This window comes from Muntiacus reevesi, chromosome 9, assembly GCF_963930625.1.
Source record: "Muntiacus reevesi chromosome 9, mMunRee1.1, whole genome shotgun sequence".
Classification (NCBI taxonomy): domain Eukaryota; kingdom Metazoa; phylum Chordata; class Mammalia; order Artiodactyla; family Cervidae; genus Muntiacus; species Muntiacus reevesi.
The window spans coordinates 83,591,234-83,612,315 of NC_089257.1; the positions used below are offsets into that span (position 1 = coordinate 83,591,234).

At 42.5% G+C, this 21,082-nt stretch overlaps 1 protein-coding gene across 8 annotated transcripts in view; it reads left to right on the forward strand.

Moving 5' to 3' along the window:
- Positions 1-1,620: 1,620 nt before the first annotated feature.
- YAP1 (Yes1 associated transcriptional regulator) overlaps positions 1,621-21,082 on the forward strand; it is a 125,476-nt gene continuing 106,014 nt past the window's right edge. For 4 of the 8 annotated variants that reach the window (XM_065945609.1, XM_065945613.1, XM_065945612.1 and 1 more), the window contains exons 1-2: positions 1,622-2,282; positions 5,044-5,294. In XM_065945609.1, the coding sequence (XP_065801681.1) occupies positions 1,965-2,282; positions 5,044-5,294 (569 nt within the window). In that variant the 5' untranslated portion in view covers positions 1,622-1,964. Of the gene's footprint in view, positions 2,283-5,043; positions 5,295-21,082 lie in introns of all 8 variants that reach the window. The other 4 variants (XM_065945611.1, XM_065945608.1, XM_065945614.1 and 1 more) reach the window with 3 other exon arrangements.

The following is a 21,082-nucleotide window of genomic DNA, read 5'->3' on the forward strand; positions in this document are numbered from 1 at the left end:
GAAGAACTAACTCACTGGAAAAGACCCTGATGCTGGGAAAGATTGAAGGTGGGAGAAGGGAAGGACAGAGGATGAGGTGGTTGGATGGCATCACCGACTCAATGGACATGTGTTTGAGTAAACTCCGGGAGTTGGTGAAGAACAGGGAAGCCTGGCATGCTTTAGACCATGGGGTCTAAAAGAGTTGGACACGACAGTGCGACTGAACTCAACTGACTGGTCTGGCTGGAGGAAGAGGTGGTTTTGTTTTGTTTTGTTTTTGCTCAGGGGACCTTTTCTTGTTTAATCCTATTTACACATCTGTTTCACTAGCATTGCAGACACAATCATTAAAACAGGAAGCTAGTTTTTCTATATAATGAACTAGTGATTTAAAATCAGAGTGATATTGCATAGCCCTGTGAATATATGAAACATACTGGATTGCTTGAATGGACACATTTTATGGAATGGGATATCTCAGTAAAGCAGCTCTTTAAAAAATCAGACTGTATGAAACAAGAAACAAATTTTGGAGAATTCCCTGGCATTCCAGTGGACTCCCTGGTTCCACTGCTGGAGGCACAAGTTCGCAAGCAGCGCGGTCAAAAAAACCAAAAAACCCAACACATTTTCGTGGCTTTTGAGTGATTTCAAGTGGACTCCTTGCATGCATGACACCGCCACAAAGAGAACCAGGTACATGGCGTGAGCTCCTCACGCATTTACTTCTTATTTGGTCAGCTTTCACAAAGTGAAAGTTAAGGTGCCAGGCACAGGGGTAACACAGAAAGGTAGGCTCCCATCCAGTCGAGGATAAGACAGGTACACAGAGTTAACTTGAAGTTAAGCGTGGACTTTCTTCCCCGTTGAAGTTTTCACGACTATGTTGCAAATCTGAGTACTAAAAAAAGTTTTCACTTTAAACAAAGGCAATTTTTTGGTTATTTAGTAAATTGGACTGAGTCACAGATTTAGTCTTTAAGCTTCAAATCACAAAATTGGTTTATGTCTTTCAAGCGGGTTTTGCATGTTTAAAAAGTGGAAAGTATCAAGTTCATGTTTTTACCAAAAAAATGGATCCTTATTAAGTCAATGTGTGTTACGGGTACCATTTTAGGTCCACCCTCGCCGTGAGCCCACATGGGCACTCCGGTCGGTCAGGTCGGGCGGACGCGGGGCGGGCGTCCGTGGACTCCGCCGTCCCCGCCCGCCTCCTTTCTGCCTTAGCTGTCCGGCATCGAGGGGCGAGGGGCGGCCTCGCAGCCGCTCCCGAGGGCGGGCGGGAGGCGGCCGGACCCCCTGCGCCCAGGGCGGCCGCGCTCCCAGCGGAGCCGGGGCTCCGACCTGGACCGGCCCCGCGCGCGTCGTCGAGCCGACACTTCCCAGGCGCGAGGGGCCAGGCACGCTCCCGGCCGCGGCCTCGGCTCCGCGAGGCCCCGCGGAGGCCGGGCGCGCGGGCGCGCGGGCGGGCGGGGCGGCGGCGGCCGGAGTCCGCAGGAATGCGGCGCCCTCGCCGGGGAAAGTTTCCCTGCGCATCTGGCGCGGGCGGGCGCGCAGAGGAAGGAAGCGCCGCGAGGAGGCGGGGCCGCGGCCGCTCGGGCGGGCGCGTCTCCCAACTTTAGTTTTGGCGTCCGAGGCGAGTTTGCGTCTCAGTCGGGAGCGGCCGCCGCCGGGGGAGAGAAAGGGAGGAAGGAAGGAACAAGGAGAGGAAACCGGGCGAGGGGGAGGGGAGCGGCGCGGGCCGTGTGGCCGCAGCCCGGGCCGAGGGAGCGAGCTCGGGCGCCGCGGGCCCCGGTCTCCGGCGGCCCCTCCCGACGCGCCGCAGGCCCGCGGAGCCGGGCGCGGGGCGGGGGCTGCGGGGCCGCGGCGCAGCCCCCGGCCCTGAGCGCGAGGCCAGCGCCGCGCCCGCCGCTTCCCCCGCCGCGGCTCGTCGAGCCGGGCCGTCCGGGCGGAGCCCGCGCCCGCCGGGCGAGGCAGGAGCCATGGATCCCGGGCCGCAGCCGCCACCGCCAGCCCCCCAGGGCCAGGGCCCGCCGCCCGCGCAGGCCCCCCAGGGCCAGGGCCCGCCGTCCGCGCCCGGGCAGCCCGCGCCCCCGGGACCCCCGGCGGCGCCGCAGGCCCCCCCCGCCGGCCACCAGATCGTGCACGTCCGGGGGGACTCGGAGACCGACCTGGAGGCGCTTTTCAACGCCGTCATGAACCCCAAGACGGCCAACGTGCCGCAGACCGTGCCCATGAGGCTCCGGAAGCTGCCCGACTCCTTCTTCAAGCCACCCGAGCCCAAATCTCACTCCCGACAGGTAACCGCGCCGCCCGTCTCCCCGCTTCCCCGCCGGGCGGGCCCCCGGCTCGGGGGCTCCGGCGGGGGCGCTCGTGGGGTGCGGGCTCCGGGGGCGCCGGCGGGGCGGGGATGGGCGCGCGCAGAGGCGGGCCGGCCAGGGCGCCGCGCTCCTCCCGAGTCCGAGGCCGAGATTTGTCCCCCCCGCCCCCGGGAGTCCCTCTCCGCGGCTGCAGCCCCCGGGGGCGCGCTCTGCCCGCTCCCTTCTTTCCTTCCCCGCGGGCTCCCGGCGGAGTTGGGGGCGGGGGGAAGGCACGGGCGGGCGAGGCGGCCGGGCAGCGGGGGGCTCGCACAATGCGCGCGCGCCCCGCACCTCCGCTCCCGCCGCCGGGCCGCGGACGGGGGCGGCCTGGCCTCCGCGGGCGGAGTCGCGCCCCGGACCCCCTTTCCTTCGGGGCCCCCCGGTCCCCCCCTGCCCGTCTCCCGGGGAGGCACGGAATTGTGCCCTCGTTGGCCAGCGTGGAGCAGGGCCGGGGCTCGAACCGGCCCGGGCGGTCCCGGGCTCTTTGTCCCCCGCCCCCTCCCGGGAGCACTTCTCCTCCTCGCGGCCCCGGCGCTCGCCGAGCACAGGATCCAGACTTTCCTGGAAGTTGTTTATGGAGTTGGGCGCTCTCACCCCGGCCCTTCCCCCTTGCGCTCTGCAGCTCGCGCAGGCTCACTCTCCCCGAAGCGCAGTGGGCTCACGTGCTGGCTTCCCCGCGGCGGACGATTATTTACAGCCCGCTGAAATGCTTTTAAATGGGCCACATCTGCACGGCGCGCGGGCCCTGGGCTGGGTTGCACCGCGCCTGGGGTTTAACACAAGCCTTTGATAACGCTCCGCAGGTTGACTCACAGGCCGAGTCCTGCCTAGTTCAGCTGTGATTAGAAGTTAATGTTTGGGAAGCGATGACTAATTCGAGGCTCGCCATTGCTCTTTAATTCTTACTGAGGATATGAACATGGCTGTTCCACATACACAGCGTTCGATTATTTTGTCAACGTGATCCAGCGTTGAAGTGCAACTGTGTATCATAAAAGTGTTAACATTCCGATCGGCCCCAGATTTGTTTAGAGGAGATTTTTCTTTCTGTCCTTCCTTTTTAAAAAAAGAACTTGCTTCAGGCTAAACTTCAGCATAGGAACTTTGCCCAAAAGTTAATTGGTTTTCCAAATACTGCGATGAAGTTAGTCCACTCGGCTGTAACTTGAGCGGAAAGAACACTTATCGCCCCCACTCCCATCGCCCCTCCTGTTTGCAGGCCTGTGATAAGTTCTTCTCCCTCAGACCAAGGGGTTTGGGAACTCAGAAAAACTCGCTTAACCTGCTGACAAAATCCTGGGTTAAGGGAGAGGAAGGAAAAGCAGTTTAGCTGCCTGCCCTAAACATTTCAGTTTGTAAGAAGTAGACATCAAAAAACAAACAAAAAAAGAAGTAGTCTTAGGGATGCTTTCTCTTACCCCTGAAAATGACTTTGCAGACTCATGGGTAAAAATGTGTGTTGGCATTGCACCCCACCGTCTCCACAGCTATGCTGCTAGTTAATATGTTTCGAAAGTATAATATCCATAGGAGATTGAATTCCCCATTTTGTGGCATCTATAAGCCAAAAAGAATTGCCATTGAAAAGTGTATCTATTCTTCTAGTAAATGATTGCATGAAAGTTTGTATCAGCAGTTTATGGATTCATAATATTCAGAATTTACTAGTTTTGTTTGTTTTAATGCGTTTGTTGACCAGGTGTTGTGCATCTGTAAGTTTGACTTTTATTTATGCTAATGAGTCCTAAATTCCAGTTTATTCTGATTGGAAACTCAGAATATATATGATTTTACCATCAAGGCATAGATGCCCATGCTGATCGCTTCCAGTCTCTCTTCCTTGGCTATATGAATCTGGGAAATTCTAACTTTTTGATGATCAAACCCTAACTCTAATTAAGGAATTTAAATAACTATTTGCTTATGAATAGTATGAATGTGGGTTATCAATACTGTTCACAAATTATTGAATGTTTGAATATAAGTTCATTTATTGCCTCATTTTTCCATCGTGGGGGGGAAAAAAAGCTATTACAAATGAGGAAACTTGAGGCTCAGAGAGTAAGATATTGTCCCGTGTGTCACACTAGTCAGGTTGGACTGGAACCGGTATCTTTAGGGTCTGAGTTCAGGAGGTTTTCTGCTGCTACACGGTTGTAAATATGTAAGTATGCAAATTCTTACGTTGTAGTTACATTGTTGACATCTTTATCATCTAGGTACAAATATATGGCTGGGTTTATATTTCATTCATTAGGTGGCTTTTAAAGAATATTTGGATGTTTCTGGATCTTTTGTAGTTCTTAAAAGTTGTATAAATTTTGATGGTTGCTGTATTGATGACATTTGTCCATGGTGAGAAAAAAATGACACCTGTCTTGTGTTTAGGGCTTGGCTTAGAAAAAACCATTACGGAAAACTTAGTTTTGAAAAAAGGTGGGGGGTACATAGTCATTTTATTCTTTGGGTTTTGTTTATACCTAAAACAGTTCAGACCTTGGAAAAACACCCGCCTTGGCCTTTACCTCAGCATTTAAAAGTATCCCATCTGCAACCTGTATTCCTCTGTGTTAGATATTAAATGTTGAAATTTACCTTTGGTGTTTAGAATTTCATGGCAACCAAATATCTCTTGAAGACGTTTGCAAGGATTCTCTTTGAGAACGTGTTTTAAGAAGTCTTTGTTTCACCTTCCCGGCAGGCCAGTACCGACGCGGGCTCCGCGGGGGCGCTGACTCCGCAGCACGTGCGGGCTCACTCGTCCCCCGCGTCCCTGCAGCTGGGAGCCGTGTCTCCGGGAACGCTGACCCCCACGGGAGTGGTCTCCGGCCCGGCGGCCGCACCGGCCGCTCAGCACCTTCGACAGTCTTCCTTTGAGATCCCTGACGATGTGCCTCTGCCAGCCGGCTGGGAGATGGCGAAGACATCTTCCGGTCAGAGGTACTTCTTAAAGTAAGTGGAAAAAGGGGGGGAGATCGTTTTCCTGGTACCAACATACGATTAATTTTTATATTTTCCTTAATGTTTATGTCAAGCTCAGTGATCTCTTCCATAATTTCTTTTTTTCCCAGGATAGTATGACCTAAATACCTTCTTTGGGTAATATTTTGAAAGCTTTATGGATTCCTGGCTCATAGCCTCTTACTAAACTTTTTTTGTGGCAGTTAGGATGTTCTTATTTTGAGTTTGTGCCAAACCTGTTAATTAGCCTAGCTCAAAACTGAAAGGATCCCGTGAAGAATTTCAAATTGTGAGAATTAGGAGGCTGGCATAGTTTTATAAAGTTCGTACGGCACTACTTACCTTTTTAAACGTTTTACTGGTAGAAAAGAACTATAAAAATAGGTAGGACTTCCCTGGAAATCTGATTTTACAGTATTTTAGGTATGAGATGACAGACCCTTTAGCTGCAGTTTGATGTGTATTGTCATTTTCTCCTTCAGAAAGCAAAGAGAAATACGCTTTTCGTATTTGATATACAGTAGTTCAGTGGCAAACTTCTTTTGAGCCAGCAGGTCTTCAAAATAGAATCCGTCTTCTCTGGGTAAACAAAAACAAGGCTATTGGGTTATTTGTTTTTCTCAGCCTTATTTTTTGTGTGTTTAACAAAATGGCAGATTTTCATTGACGTTGAAAAGATCAAAGTAGAATTTTGTCTTCTTTCACTTTGAAATTATGGATGAGACTTTAATATTTTTATTTGGCTTCTTTGGCATAAGTATATACGGAATGTTTCCTACAGGTAATTATAGGCTGAAATTACTATTTTCAAAAAGTTGCTTAGTTCTGTTCAATCATGTTGAGATGATAAAATAAAAAACAATCCAAGTTTTGATTGACATCTGTCTTTGACAGTCTCCTCCCAAGGCAAATGTAACATTTATTCATTAGTTCAGATAATACAATAAGAATAGTACTGTTTCGTTGTATATCTTAATATTTTATATTGCCTTTCAGGGCAGGTTGTTAACTTTCAGTGTAAGATTCAGTTTTGTGACAAGCTTATTTAGGAGAAAAGCAGAGGGAAAAGTTTGATCTTGAAAAGTTTCTGCAGTTTTTTTGCCCCCCTTTCCTGCAACTTTTTTCTTTTTTAAATCGTTTTCTGGTGTCCCAGTATCCATTTCAGAGGGTCAGGTTTCAACCAGAACAATAAAGCGCCTGAGACTGGAAGGTACACAGGAGTCTGGCAAACTCATCTGCATGAGCAAGATCATTTGTTCTGAAGCAGACGTCCCCAGTAAATGGTTGAAAGAGTTGCTCGCTGTGAGGGATGTGTCTTGAAGGGAAAAGGAGTGGAAACAAACCAGGTTGTTAGGAAAAAGAAAGGCTGTACTTTTCTGAACCTCTCCCTGCTGGGTCGCACGCTGACCTGGGGAGAGTTTTAAACAGTTTATTAGCCGGCTTGCCTCTCTTCTTTGGTTGATGTTATGGCTGAAAGTCTGTGATTAAAGAGCAACATTTATGCTCCTGTTTTGTCTTTTATATCTTGTAATAATTGCTTCGAGGTGACATCTGCCTAAATTTTTATGTATGTACATTTAACGATCTTTTTGTTTTGACCTGAAATGTTCTGTATTTTATTTTTTAAAGCTTCCAGTGCTGCTTTCTTTGAGAAAGTGTTTCTCTCAGAGGTGGATTAACGAAAGATACACACACGTACACCCCCCACCCCAAACACCCAACTCAAGTGAGCCTCTAGTGAAGGTAAACCAGGACAAAAAGGTCGGAAAATTATGCCACGGAAAAGAAAAATGGGAAAGAAGATAGATTAGCATGATTGTTTTTCAAGATTTTTGAGAGATTCTCACTGGAAGTAAAATTAGATTTATTATGTGATAAGCATCATGAAGATTTTTGACTCCATGGAATATTTGGCTCACATCAAACCTTCAGAAATAAAAAGGTGTCCCCTTATGGATGGATCTTGGTCAGTAAAAGTCAGCAAAATCATGGGTTAGTTGGTACGCATCAGGAATTACACAGAGGGCCCCTAAGCACTGGATGTGGAAAATGGATGCGGACTTAAAATTTAGTATCTTCTAAAGGATCTGCTTTATGAGCAGGGTGTAAGTTGGAGAAGAGTTATATAAAGATTAGTTCACATCCAGTTGGTGGCTATTTCCATGGTATCGTGGGGCATGTGAGTTGTCCTGAACAATTTATTTTTGTGTATTGCACAGGAAATGAGATTAGTAATCCGCCTTGACTTAGAGTTGAAGGTAATAAATGAAGTTTTTGGAGCCGAGTTGTTAATTGTCAAAGTTCATTTTTATTCTGAGTTTGATATTTTAAAGTCAAGGTCTCTTTGCAGTCAGCAGTACTTTCCTCTTGCGTCTAAAGAAGATTCTTATTGCTGGCTAGATGTAGAATGAAGATTTAAATTAGTTAGAGACTTCACACTCATTTCAACAGTGAAAGCTGTACCTTACTATACATTTTTTTAGATACTTGTTGGCACTAATTTTAAGTTACAAAGTATATAATGTGTTGAAATACACACTTGGCATGGAGAAATCTGACCATAAATGGTCCAGATTTGCAAGATGATATAATTTAAAACTTAGAAACATTTACTTTGGGAAGCAACTGATTATTGTCTTGTGACATTAGATAAATGACTTTGAAGTTAGTTGGCCCATCCTATTGTTTCAAGGCAGCATAACTACTGAAGGATTACAGACAGGCAACTGTTGGGATTTGTAAAGCCCTGCCTCCATCAGTGAGATTTTCTGGAGAAGACTTGTGCGTTAGGTTGACAAGTGATAAGGTGGAAGTATGGTCCTAGCTATTTTATCAGTGACACACACTCAGGTTCTGGTATGACTGTGAAGTGTTTTTTTTAAAGTTTAGTCTGCATATCAGGTATAATATTTGTTATACTGAGTTTACTGTTTAAAACTAATTCCTTCAAAATTGTGTATTGAGCTTTAAGAGAATTCTTTTATTGCTTTGAGAATTACTGCTTTCTTCATCTGTCTTACAGTTTTCCTACAGGAAATAGTTCTTCAAGTAGTTGGTCAACAACTTCCTATTTCTTTATAAGCTGCTGAATAACTTCCTGAATTAGAATTCTATATCTCTGGTTACAAGAGTGTTCTTACTTCTCCAATTTGTTTTATTAACTCTGATGCTCTGTAACTGTTACCACATACAAAGAACTTCTTATGTAAAATGTAGCATATAGGGTCTCATCCAGTGATTTTTTAAATGTGCAGATTTTTATTGTTTTAATAATCTTCTAATTTTTAAGAGGTCATTTTGTTTCATTTCTGGGTTTTTTTTTTATCATTTTCTAAATAACTGGACTCTTTTTAAACCTTGAAGACTCAAGGTTTCTTGTGGCTGTGATTTTATTAACAACTATATTGAGTATCTTGATTCACAGTTTTAAAAGGTATCTTTTCAGAAATTTTTGACATTCCACAGCATAGAAATTAGCCTGTATTCCAACATTAAATGAACTTGCCTTCTGGGTGTTATTAATTGCTGTAAGTGATGGGAGTCTTTTTTTTGACCCTTATCTTGTTTTCGAAATGAATGTTCCACTACCTAAGTAAAGCTTCTTCAAACATGTATCAGTTAAAGGAGACATATTATCAGTTAAATTGTTTCTTGTTATAATAATTTGATCTTGCATCTTGTCCCAAACACTTACCCGGTAGAAGACTGAACACATATAACGTGTATTGCTACTGTAATAAATATTAGGTGTTTTTTAAAAGAACAGTTTTATTGAGAGGCTAATCTGCTTGTTTGGTTTCTTGCTATATCAAATGTAACCCAGATGATTTTCCTTTAAAAATGAAGGCCTGTGTTATTGCCTTTAACTGTTGATTAAGCTGCAAAAAAACAAAACCCAGAAAAGAGAGGGGGTGGGACACGAGCCCATAAACAGTTGAAATTGCAGTCACAAAATATTTCCCTAATATAATATTGTAAGCCAGTTATACTTTAGTGTTAAAACTCCCAGAACAGAGTTACTTGCCTGTCTGAGGGAGCGGCCAGCCTGCCCGACTGTCTCGCTGACTGAGTGGAGATGGATGAAAGCATGCTCTCAGCTCTCAGGAGAAATGCTTCCTTCTGCTCAGTGGGTGGGCACCCGGGAAGACTGGCCTGCGGTGCCACAGAGGTTTGGGCAGGAAAACGCAGGCGAAAGTGCTGAATGTGGTGGTAGGGAAAAAACAGTCGGAAGATGGTGAGTGTGACAATAAATAGAACATAGAACTTACTTTCCTAAACATAATGAGTATTGTCAGTGTGAACTCAGACAGATACTTGACCTTTCTTAAACTAGAAGGTTAATTGCTGCAAACTCAATTAGCTGCAAGATGGTAGGCAAATTTTCTTTAAAAAGTAGCATTAGAATATTTCTCCCCCGAAGCTTCATGTTAACTGTAGAAAAAAGCCTGGACGATAGTCAAATAGTTGAAACTTTAAAAAGTTTTTGAAACCCTGAGATCAGTCCTCATTAGTAATATAGAAAAGTATGTTTTACATTGTAGTTGGGAAAATAAATTAGCATCCCAAGATAGTAATGCTGGTATGACTCTGAATTTCATTTTACCTTCAAATTTTTGGGAAGATGTAAGCTCTAAATGTAATCTATTTGTGAAAATATATGTGAAGTTTAGACTTCGGGCAATCAAAGTGAAGTTGTTTTAAAAATCAGTTGGTAAGGGTTAAGATTATTCAAACTTAATTTGCTACCTTAAGTGATAGCATAATTTAGCCATTAATTATGACTTGAAAGTTTAATAATAGTTGAGTAGCACATATAAAAGAAGGTTTTAAAGAGCTGTGTGATTCTATAACTATGGTTACTAAGTGATGCAGTTTTTCCAGAAAGGGCTTCTGATTCGAGGATTAATCAGAACTTCAAGCCATGAAAGGGACATTTCTGTTTTTATGAAGAAGAATTACTTCCTGGTTCTGGATGCTCAAGTACTGTAGCATAAAGTTTCCTGGGAACAGTACTGCCCCCGTGGAAGCACTTCTATTTGCGCAGGGCTTGACCCCTTCTGAAAGCAAACAAAAGAAGTTTGGTATAAATCACAATGGTCTTTTTCTTCCCCCTTCCCTTTAATATTTTTGACAAGAAAAAGTGGTCAGTAGTTTAATCCTTATTTGGCGTTTAGCATGAGAAGAATCACAATCTTTAACACATCAAGTGATAAGATGATGTTTCTCTGAATAGTGTTGCAAATTATCAAAATGAATAGAGCTGTCTATTTAAAATATTGCTGTTTCCTTCCACCAGATATTTTCAGTGTTTTGTTTGTGGTTAGTTATTGCCTACTTATTTTTACTTTAGTGAGCTTTTTCTCTGCGCAGGATAGTGTCACTCAATAGACTTAGCACATTTTTCAACTAAATCTTGCTTTGAGGGTGGTGAGGGTACAGTTTGTTAGAAGCTCCTTCTCTGCTCTTGCAGTTTCAAGTAAGGTCTTTGTTTAACCAATAAATGTATGTTTAGAGAATGAGCTTTTTGATACAGGCGTGAAGACTTGCTATAGGCTCGGTCTGGGCTTCAGAGTGAAAATGCCTTTCTTTAGAGTGCCGCTTTGCACCTTCACACAGTCCAGTGTGTATTTAGAAAGCTGCCTGAAATTTTAATTCTCACATATTCTGAGGCGACTATAATATGAATATGAAGTAAGGTTTGAGGAAAGAACTAAGTAAATCCTGTCATCTAGGAGGTGGGGGTAAGAGGTGGACTTTTTTTTTTTCTGTAGAAGCATGAGTGTGGGGTTTTGTTTTATGTTTATAAAACTGTCCTTCCTTCCTTTACTTCTTCCATGTATCTGATTTTGTGAATTTTTAATGAAAGTGTATTTTTCAAATTATGCAAGTAACACGTGTTCATTAGAGGGAATTGGAAAATTCAGGGAAGAATAATGTTAGGAAGCACTAGATTTCTGCCAGAGAAAGGTGGTTGAAGATTCATTCATATATATATTTTGAAATTTAATTTTAGGGGAGTAACATATACATAGATTCAGAAAATCCCTTGCTGCTATAAGGGTCATAAAGAAAAGAGCAGTTTTAACAGAACTTTTCTTTATCTCTAACTTACATTCTTCTGAGGCAAACACTTCCAGTTCTTTTGAGATTTTCCACCTTTTAAAAAATTCCGTATTTATAAAATATGCTGCACTACCATTTAAAATTTTTTCTGCACCCTTTAAAATTCCTGTTTCCTTTACCTTGCTACTATAATTGCTATAATTGTTTTGCTAGTATTCTTACTAGTATTGTTAAGACTGTTTAGGGTTTGCGTACAGCTGAGTTGTATAATGTGATTTTCTGAACAACTTGGATATTCTCTTGGAATTGTTCAGTGCCTCATTTTTCTCTTTTGTATTCCTGTTGCTCTTTTGGCCCCTTGGGACACCCCTGAACCTTTTGTCTTCCTGCCCTGCGCTAGATTGGTTGCTCTCAGCTTGCTTCAGAGTCATCTTTCTAGGACTTTGCTTCACCCTCAGCCTGGCAAGTCCCTGCATCACTCTTCTTGACTTGATACCCTGTACACTATTTTTCTCTTTCTTGATTTACTCACTCTTAGAGTTGAAATTTCTCAGGAATTTGCTTAGAAAAAGGGTGTGTAGGTAGCTAACTGTGTTAAGATCTTTTATGTCTAAAAATATCTTTATCTGTTGGCATTTGATGTCAGTTTGGTTGTAGAACTCAAGCTATTTCCCATTAGAGTTTAGAAGATAATACTCCATTTTATGCTATCTTCTTATTGAACAGTTAAACCCGATTTGCTTTCTTTGGTGATTTTAGGGTTTTTCCCCCTTTATTTTGGTTGGTGGGGGGGTGACTTAAATTTCATAGTATGCTTTGATATGCAGTTTTAAAAATTCATTGTAAAGATCATGTTGTTTGGAAACTCAGTCCTCAGTGTGAGTGATGCCCTTCAAAGTTTTGCAATGTAGTTTCCCTGTACTTCACTCCTGGGGAAGATGTCTTTTATTATTTCCTGCATAATTTCTTCCAGTCTTTTTCATCTCTTCTCTGTTTTTGGAATTCCTGCTAGTCAGACTAGCTCTCGAATTTTCTTACCTTTCCTTCCTATTTTTCCTTCTCTTAGCCTTTTGTTATGCTTACTGGGAGATTCCTTCAACTCTTAACTTTCAGTTGTTGTTTGTGTTGTTTTTTTTTCCAGAAAGATATTTATCATTCTTAATTTCCAGGGACTCTTTTCTGAGCTCATTGTTCCTTTGTTATTTTTTAATAGCATGCTGTTCTTTTTTCATGGATGTGGTAATGTCATAGCTCTCTAAGGATGCTACAATGTCATAGCTCTCTAAGGATGCTACAGTGGGTGTTTCTTCTTAAATTTTCTTCTGCTTTCCGTGCCTTAAGTGGGCTTCACTGGAGAGTGATGTAACAGGAACCAGCCAGGCCCCGAAGTGGGAAGCCTTAAATGTCAGTCCCTCTTGTAGTGGCCAGTTTCTCCAGATAAAATCCGCCAGCCCCCTCTAGAGCCCTGACCGCGGAGTGCGTGTTACGACTAGCAGCTCGTGTTTGGGCCCAAAGTGCAGGGCTTCATCCTTGCTCTTGGATGTGCCAGTCACGTGAATCCAGAGCTTCGCAGTCTGCCTCTCTGCAGCATAAATTTCACATTTTCTGCCCAGGCCAGTGACGGTGTGTGTGCAGTAGGTTTTAAAAAGTTGAATATAGGCTTAATTTTTGTGATTCCAATTTTGCAGTTATTAAGTTGACTATATAATGTTGCCAGTTTTCTAAGCTCCAAACAGTAACCACTGACAAATTCATATGACTTGACTTAAATATTACAGGATAACTTTTAAATCAATACTTAAGTGCTTTTACCGGGCAAGTGATTAATTCAGTGTCACTGGTCTCTTTCAGTCTTCATATTAGACGCGCTAAAGGAGGGAACTGTGTACTCTGATACCAGGGTGGTTGGCTTCAGGAAGTGCACCAGTTTGTTCAGAGGGTTTGGACCCTGAAAAGTGTGAAGGGGTGCAGAGCTTGGAGACTTAACTCCTACCTGTACATGTAATAATGGAGCTGAGCCTGTCTGCTTTTCATGTCCTTTTCAAGTTTTCTGTCTAGTAGCCACAGCTTTAAAAAGTAGGACTTAAAAGTAAAACAGCCTTATGAAATCAGCACATATATTTTCTTTCATTCTTTTCCTTTCACCTGGTTTTTATCAGCGTAGGTGTTGAAGAAAATGTGTGTGCATATCTAAATTCATTAAACAGTTATTAGTATACTTATGGAGGTTAACCCTCAAAGGTACATAGCTTGATTTTATCTTAGTTTAGGTGGTTGCTTTCTGTACCAAATGCTGTTTTGATAGCTCAGAAAAGTAACCGGTGCTGCCTTCGACAGGCCATTTTAGATGTCATACAGTAATGTTAAGAGAGTATTTTTTACATATAAAAAAACCATGGGCATGTAAAAAGTTAGAATTTTATGAAAACTGGGTTTAGGTTAAATTGGATTCACCTTAGGTAGTAGCAGAGATGTGTTAGGACCCTTTGCTGGTAGCAGGTTGAGTTTCTTCAGATTGACGTTTTCAGCAGTCTCTTCCTTGAGTGGTTTAAAAAGTTACATATGGAAAGTTTTTATAGAAAAGAAGCAGCAAACATTTTAAAATCTGCATAAAGTCTTAAGTGACCAATGCAAAACCAGACCAGAACACTCTTGCATCAGAGAAGAGTGCTAAATGATACTGAAAAGGTGGGTACTTTGGGGTGGTAAAAGGTATTAAAATATTGAATGGGGTAGAGGAATGGAACAGAATCAATACATCTTAGTTAAACATGGTAGGTGGTGTGTTAAAATCACAAAGTACTAATGTTGGAAATGAGCTAAATTAGCTTTCTGAGACTCTGCCTGGAACTAATCCTTACCAGTGATAGGGTCACAGTTAAAACTTACCAAGCTCTCCTGGATAACTTTTTTTTTTTTTTTTCATTTTAAAAACAGAAAAAAAATAACTCTGGGGAAGAGTAGGCCAAGATACAGATGTTTCTGTTTTTCCTCTACACATGTTCAGACTGATACAGGTTATGTTTCTGAAATTGTGTAGTCTGGATGGGCGCCAGCTGATGTAACAGATCACTGTTAACCCCTCCCAGTTGTAGGGGTATGCAGACTTTCCCATTGAGACTGGTACAGATCTCGTCTTAGGGGTCACACAGTAATCCCTGTTTCTGCACAGTGATAGATAAAATTAGTGTCATTGTCCTCTGTGTTTGAAGATAACCCTACCTCGTATCCCCGTCTGTTTTTCGATTTTCAGTTAGGGCCCGTCACTACAGATAGGAATTTGCACAGCTCCCTCTGCTCCCTCAAACACAGGGTGATTTTTCTTAAAAAAAGGCCCACTTGGTTTTGGATGGTGTGTGTTGGGTCACTCACACTGATATGTCTGTGGTTTCTTTCACCCTCCTATTCTGAATTATCTTATTTGAATTCACTATATGTGCGTAGTGGTCTCTTCATTTCATAAGCCCTTACCTCTTGGTTTTACATAGAAGGCATTGGTTTAAGGGTTCACTGGGTTCCCCCCTGTGGAATTGGGACAAAATTAATAATATATCAGTCTTGATAGACCAGACAGGTCTCAGGGCACATCTATTGCAGGTGTGCCTTTTCATTGCTAATTATCTCTCAGTGGAGAAGCTGTGGAGGCTAGCTCATCATGGCCTCAATAAAGATAGATCTTTGTTCAGCACTATGTATGTAGCTCTTGACGTGTTTATTGGTGGATGACGTCCCTTTGTTGTTATTTAGTCGCTGTCATGTCCAGCTCTTTTGCGACCCCATGGACTGTAGCCCTCCAGGCTCCTCTGTCCATGGGATTCTCCCGGCAAGAATACTGGAGTGGGGCGCCATTTTCTTCTCCAGTGAGTCTTCCCAAACCAGGGATTGAACCCATGTCTCCTGCGTTGGCAGGCAGATTCTTCACCACTGAGCCACCAGGGAAACCCGTGCTGTCCCTTAGACTGCTGATTTGTTTCAGTCTATTGGCTGATCTTCACCCTGATTAATGCCTGTAGCCCCTGCTTAGTTATTATTGTTACTCATTCCATGCTAAAAAGATGCTAAGAGTATTTACTTGTGTATTCTGAAGTTTATAAGTTTGAGGTTATTCTTAAACTCTAATAGCTAGAACTATTACAAAAAGATAGTTACTTATTTAGGATTATAAATGAATAATCTAGGGTTCCGTGGACAGGGAATATATGACTGCTTTAGAATTAAAGGAATAAGAAATGAAAGTACGTTGTTAAAACATTACATACGGTGAGTAGGATGCTATGAGAATTGAGGGGAAATTAATGAGGTGATGGCAGTAGGACTTTGAAGAGACAGTGTTGAAGGTATACCATCGGGCTGTGCTGTGCTCAGTCGCATCCAACTCTGCGATGCCGCGGTCTGCAGCCCACCAGGCCCCTCTGTCCGTGGGGATTCTCCAGGCAAGAATACTGGAGTAGGCTGCCATGCCCTCCTCCAGGGAATCTTCCCAACCCAAGGATTGAACCCAGATCTTCCTCATTGCAGGTGGATTCTTTACCATCTGAGCCACCAGGGAAGCTTGTACAATTAGGATTTTCAATTTAGTGAATGTGGGGGCATAGGAAGTGGGGAGACAAAGACAACTGCAAAGAGATTTTCTGGTAACAGCCAAAAAGCTTGCCCTTCCCATCCTGAATTCTATTTGCATCTTAAGAGATTCCTCCCTTCATCAAAAGGAAGCTATTAATTGTGGTTACATCTGCACTCTGACCTTGAGCATTTAAAAAAAAAAGCAACAATTCTTTATCAAAACACTTGAAAAACCACTAAGTGGCATGGTTTTATTCCCTGCTTGGGGGAAAAAACAGTTTTACAAGTGAAGACCATCTATTACAGACCATCCATTACATGAACATTGTCAAATGCGTTTGTATCCTATATGTGTTTTTTTAAGGTTTAGTGTTACAGCCTATGTAAGATTTTTTTGGGGGGTGGGTTACTTTTAACACTATTATTTGCAGGAAATGTTAGTTAAAAGGGATTGTTTTCAATTTTCTGGTACTGTTTTAAGTTTAGCTTGATGTTTATTTACCAAGTAAACTTTATTAAAATTGTGCAAAATGAATGTAAGCTCTTTTCATTCACTGATATTATTGTTGAACAGATTGAATTACTAATAAAATATGCTGTAAAAAGTTATAGTCTTTACTTTTTAAAGTTGGTAGGAAAGCTGCTAATAACTGAAATGTTTTCTTTCAGAGATTTAAAGAATTCTTTAAACTTTAGAGTTTTCGACAAGCAAAATCAGGTAGTTTAGAGTCCATTTTACATTACCAATACCAAATAAACATTTGAGTGCATATTTATTAATCAACTCTACTAAAATAGTGAAACAAATCTAATATTCTGCCTATCACCATTATAAATTACTGTTAAAACAAATCCAGTAACTGTTAAAACAATTAGATTTAAATTTATTAATAAAACTTTTGTGGGACACAGAGCAGTCAAAGTTCTTTTTACACAAAACTCATTAACATGGTTTTGGAAGGAAGTTAAGAGTTTCAGGAATGCTAGTAATTAAGACATGTGTATGGCCGATAGCAGCATATTAGGTCATGAAGACTTCCAGCTGTTTTGTAGTAAGCCACATGGAGGTTATTTGCTCTTCCTGGTTGCCTTACCAAACTGGGCTACCGTAACAACGACAACAAAAGAAAAGTAGACTGGGCAGCTTAAACTGCCGCCTAGGTCCTCTCACAGCCCTGGAGGCTCACGACCAGTGCCGGTTGCATCCTGAGGCTTGCTCTCCCGGCTTTTCGGTGGCTGCCAGGTGGGCACAGAGGAGGTCTTCCGTGTTGGTGGGAGCCTTCCGAGGGATAAAGGGAGACGCTGCAAAGCCTTCTGAGGCTGTTCCATAATGTCACTTGTTTACTGCATTCTGTCAGCTCAGAATGAAAGGTTTGAAATGACTCATTGTTCATGGTAGGAACTGCAAAGTATTGTGGCCATGTTTCTCAGCCTACCATACTTGGATGGAAGTTTGTTGAAAATAATGTTCAGGATAGTTGACTTTCACCTGAGGCCTAAAAAACTCAGAGTAAAGCATAATGTCACAGGAAAACAGTTTTTACTGTTAAAATGTGAAATCTAATCTTTTGTGAATAAGGTAATATGAATTGAGATGCCATCAGATCAGTCAAGTTATTTCTAAACCATTTAGTAAGTTAGAATATGGGCTTTTTGATTACAAGTCATCGTGTATGTTTAAAACCATGAATTCTAATTGACAGTTAATTATACCTATCCTGTAAAACTTGACTCTTAAATGTTTTATTTTTAAAAACTGCCGTATTTGTTGTAGATTAACGTAGGCATGAACTCACGTGGAAAACTGGAGCGACATGGAACCTGAATTTTCCTGGTCCCTATTTGTGTTTGATTTAAATGCATTGCTGCTTTCTTTCCCTGCCTGAATTCAATTAAGAAAAGTCTTCATTGTTGCTGCAAATACATTCGACTTAAACTGGCTGTTCATTGAGTTTTTGTTAATTTACAGTAAGTTATCCGAATGATCAAGTTACATACATATATGTAAATATACATGAACATAAGAACTGCAGGAGGTGTGAGTGCTAACGGCGACTTTACAGCATTGGTATATATGTGGTTCCTGCTTCCCCAGAGTGTGTTCTGTGACCACACCACATGTGTCTCAGCTCGCAGGTGACTTACAGACACCGAAGGAGCCCTGCTCCACTGGGAGTTAAGAAGACATTCTCAAGCATTTAATTTCAAACTTAGTATACATCCCTTTTTCTATAGGCCTATAAAAACAACAGTTCTTTTTCCTTTTTGTGAAATTGCATGATTACAAAAACTAACTTAATCCCTTGTAGTTTTTGTTACTTGAAAGTTGAATTCAAACAGTGGAGCAGATTTCAGTACTGTGATTCATTTCCCCAAAATGAGTAACCTGCTTAGCAGGCTATTCCTCCTTGTTCTCTTGACCTTTTTTTTTTTTTTTTTTAAAGGTCCATGGTGACTCCTCCATTTTTGGTAGTGCAGTTCTGTTGGGTCTACGAAGAGGCTTTACAAGAAAAAGAGCTGCTATTTATGGAGCATTTCCTCAGGCCTGCAATTTGAAGCCATTACAGCAAAGTTGCTGAGCAAGTCAGCGATTCCAGGCCCGCAGTCAGAGGCCCCCACCCTGCAGCCGGTGAGGGGCAGGAGCTCAGTAACCCTGCTCTGCAGAATGCGCCCTCTTCCCTTCTGTCAGTCGCTTACTCTTTAAAGAGCAGGAGGGTTTCAGGCCTTCCGAACAGTTAGATTATTAAGTGGGTATAGAAGAGAAGCTAGCTTTTACGTTTTCAGGAAATAGTTTAGCATCCAAGAACAGTGGTTCCCTCCACTGCCTCCCTGGCCCCCACCCCAACTCCCTTTTAGTTAGTTAAAATCAGGTCACCTTATCAAATGCAGAACTTGTCCAGCAGTTTTGCTTAAGCTCACAAAAACAGATGACAGGAGTTGTCTGCCACAGGAATTCCAGCTTAACGTGTATGTCCTTTAGATCTGAGTCTGTGTTTGGGAGGAGTTTGATTTTCAAAGTTCAGATAACTTTGTTGTCTACCTATGGAAACATCATTTCTCTATAGAGTTTTTCTTTTTTAAATAGTGTTAGAAAAGAAAAGAAAATGGTCTCATTTGTGATTTTTTTTTTTTTTTTTTTGGTCATCAAGAGATGAAATTGGGTTATGTGAATGTGGTTATGTTAATTACAGCAAATGATTAATTGAAAACCAGGGAGCTTCAGTCCACTCAGGGTAAAATTAGTAGTCATTTTATCTTAAATAGGGAACTCCTAATATGTGAATTTGACAAACTTTCCACTCTTTGGTGTCAAACTTTTAAAACTTAGTAGCTTCTGTATTATAGTCTATTGTCCTAAAAAATTGAGGCATTGTTCAGTGATTTTTCTCCATCCTCCTAAAAAATAACTCTGTTTACTCCACTGTTCTGGATTCAATTTCAGGGAAATTTTAAATGACTGAGAAAAGTAGTTTTTAGCCATACCTATAATTTTAATTTTAGGAAAGCATCAATTGATAAAATCGGAAATTATGTTACAAGAATTGAAATGTGCTTTTATGTCAAATTCTTTGAAAGTGCTGACATTTGGAACTGTAATAATCTAGGATATTTGAAATGATTTTCTAGTCATGGACATTATCTGTAAAAGGTGAGTTATTTCCTAACTTACTGTGTGTCTATAATTCCCCTCACCTCCCCGCCCCCCCAAAAAAAAACCTCACGGTAGTCAATAGCATAGACTAAAAGGAAAAAGAGAAAAGAGTATCCTTACAGGATGACCCCTAAGTTACGAGGCCTTTCCAAAGAGACACCCGTGGGCTTCCATGGTGGTACAGTGGATGGGAATCTGCCAAGCAGTGTGGGGGGTCACAGGCTCCATCCCTGGTCCAGGAAGGTTCCGCATGCTAAGGAAAAACTATCATGCTGTGCCACTCCTGGGGCCTGTGCGCTCCCCGGCCAGCAAGCCACAGCTACAGGGCCTAACACCTGTGCCCGCAGCAGAGGGAGCCAGCTCAGCCCGAAGCCCGTGCAATGCACCAAAGAGGAGCTCCAGATCGCCGCAGCTAGAGAAGGCCCGTGTGCAGCAGTTAAGACCCAGCACGGCCAAAAATAAATACAGTTTTTTGAAAGAGTGGCACTCTAGCGACAAATCCCTGAATAATCCTCTTAAATTTCACAGTTAGATTGAGTGAAATAGTGTTTCTTAATTGTGGCAGTTATAATTGAAAGAAATTTCCTAGTTCTGTGACCTAAGTTGAGATTTAGGACATAAATGGTAGCTTTCTTCACCCTCAGATCCCTACCCTTCATCAGGGAACTGTTTACATGAAATACAGATTCGTTCAGGATTCGGCTCAAGATGTTCATTCCCTGGATTGTCTTCCTGGATTTTCCCTAGCCTCCAGTCTGCCTGGAAGTGCCCTCTCTGGCCTGTCACGAGCATTTCTACATGAGGAGTACATTTTCACTTAAAAGCTGTTGATATCGTATCTCCCTGCACCTAGTATAGTGCCACCACATAATAAAGTCTCATCAAAAAAGTGTTGAGAATTGTTTCTAAGCGTTGTTCTGAGTCATTTTGGAAGCACTGAGTTATATTCATCTGTGTTGATGTCTTTAGAAAGTGTTAGCACCGTGCTTGCCCAAGGTGTAAAACATACAGATTAAGAACCCCGTGGTCCCTTTCTCGGTTAGGAGTCAAGGTATGTGAAATAGAAATGGTCCAAGAATATGTCCAGTTGACTGCTAAGCAATGCGGTCAGCCTTAGGTAGTTGAGGTGAGTAACCCAGAAAACGACAAGATCATTGTGCCGCGTCATTAGAGGTTTAGGCAAGAGTGTGGTCTTTGGTTGTATTTGAAGGATGAACAGGATTCGATGGAAGAGGGTTTTATTCTTACTGAATGTTGAGTGCTTTTGTTGACTCTGCTTTATTTGTGAGTGGTTTTGTAATTCGACATTATGTAAAGTTCTGTGTCTAGTGAGAAAACACTTCCTCCTTACTTGAACATCAGTTACCTGTTGCTTGTCTTCCCCGTTGGAAATTACAAAGCCCACATTCACTTCCTCATTACGTCTTTGGCCCTTACCATAGTGTCTGGTGTTTAATAACTGTTTAGTAATATGGCTGACTGGCTGATTGCTTACTTGGGA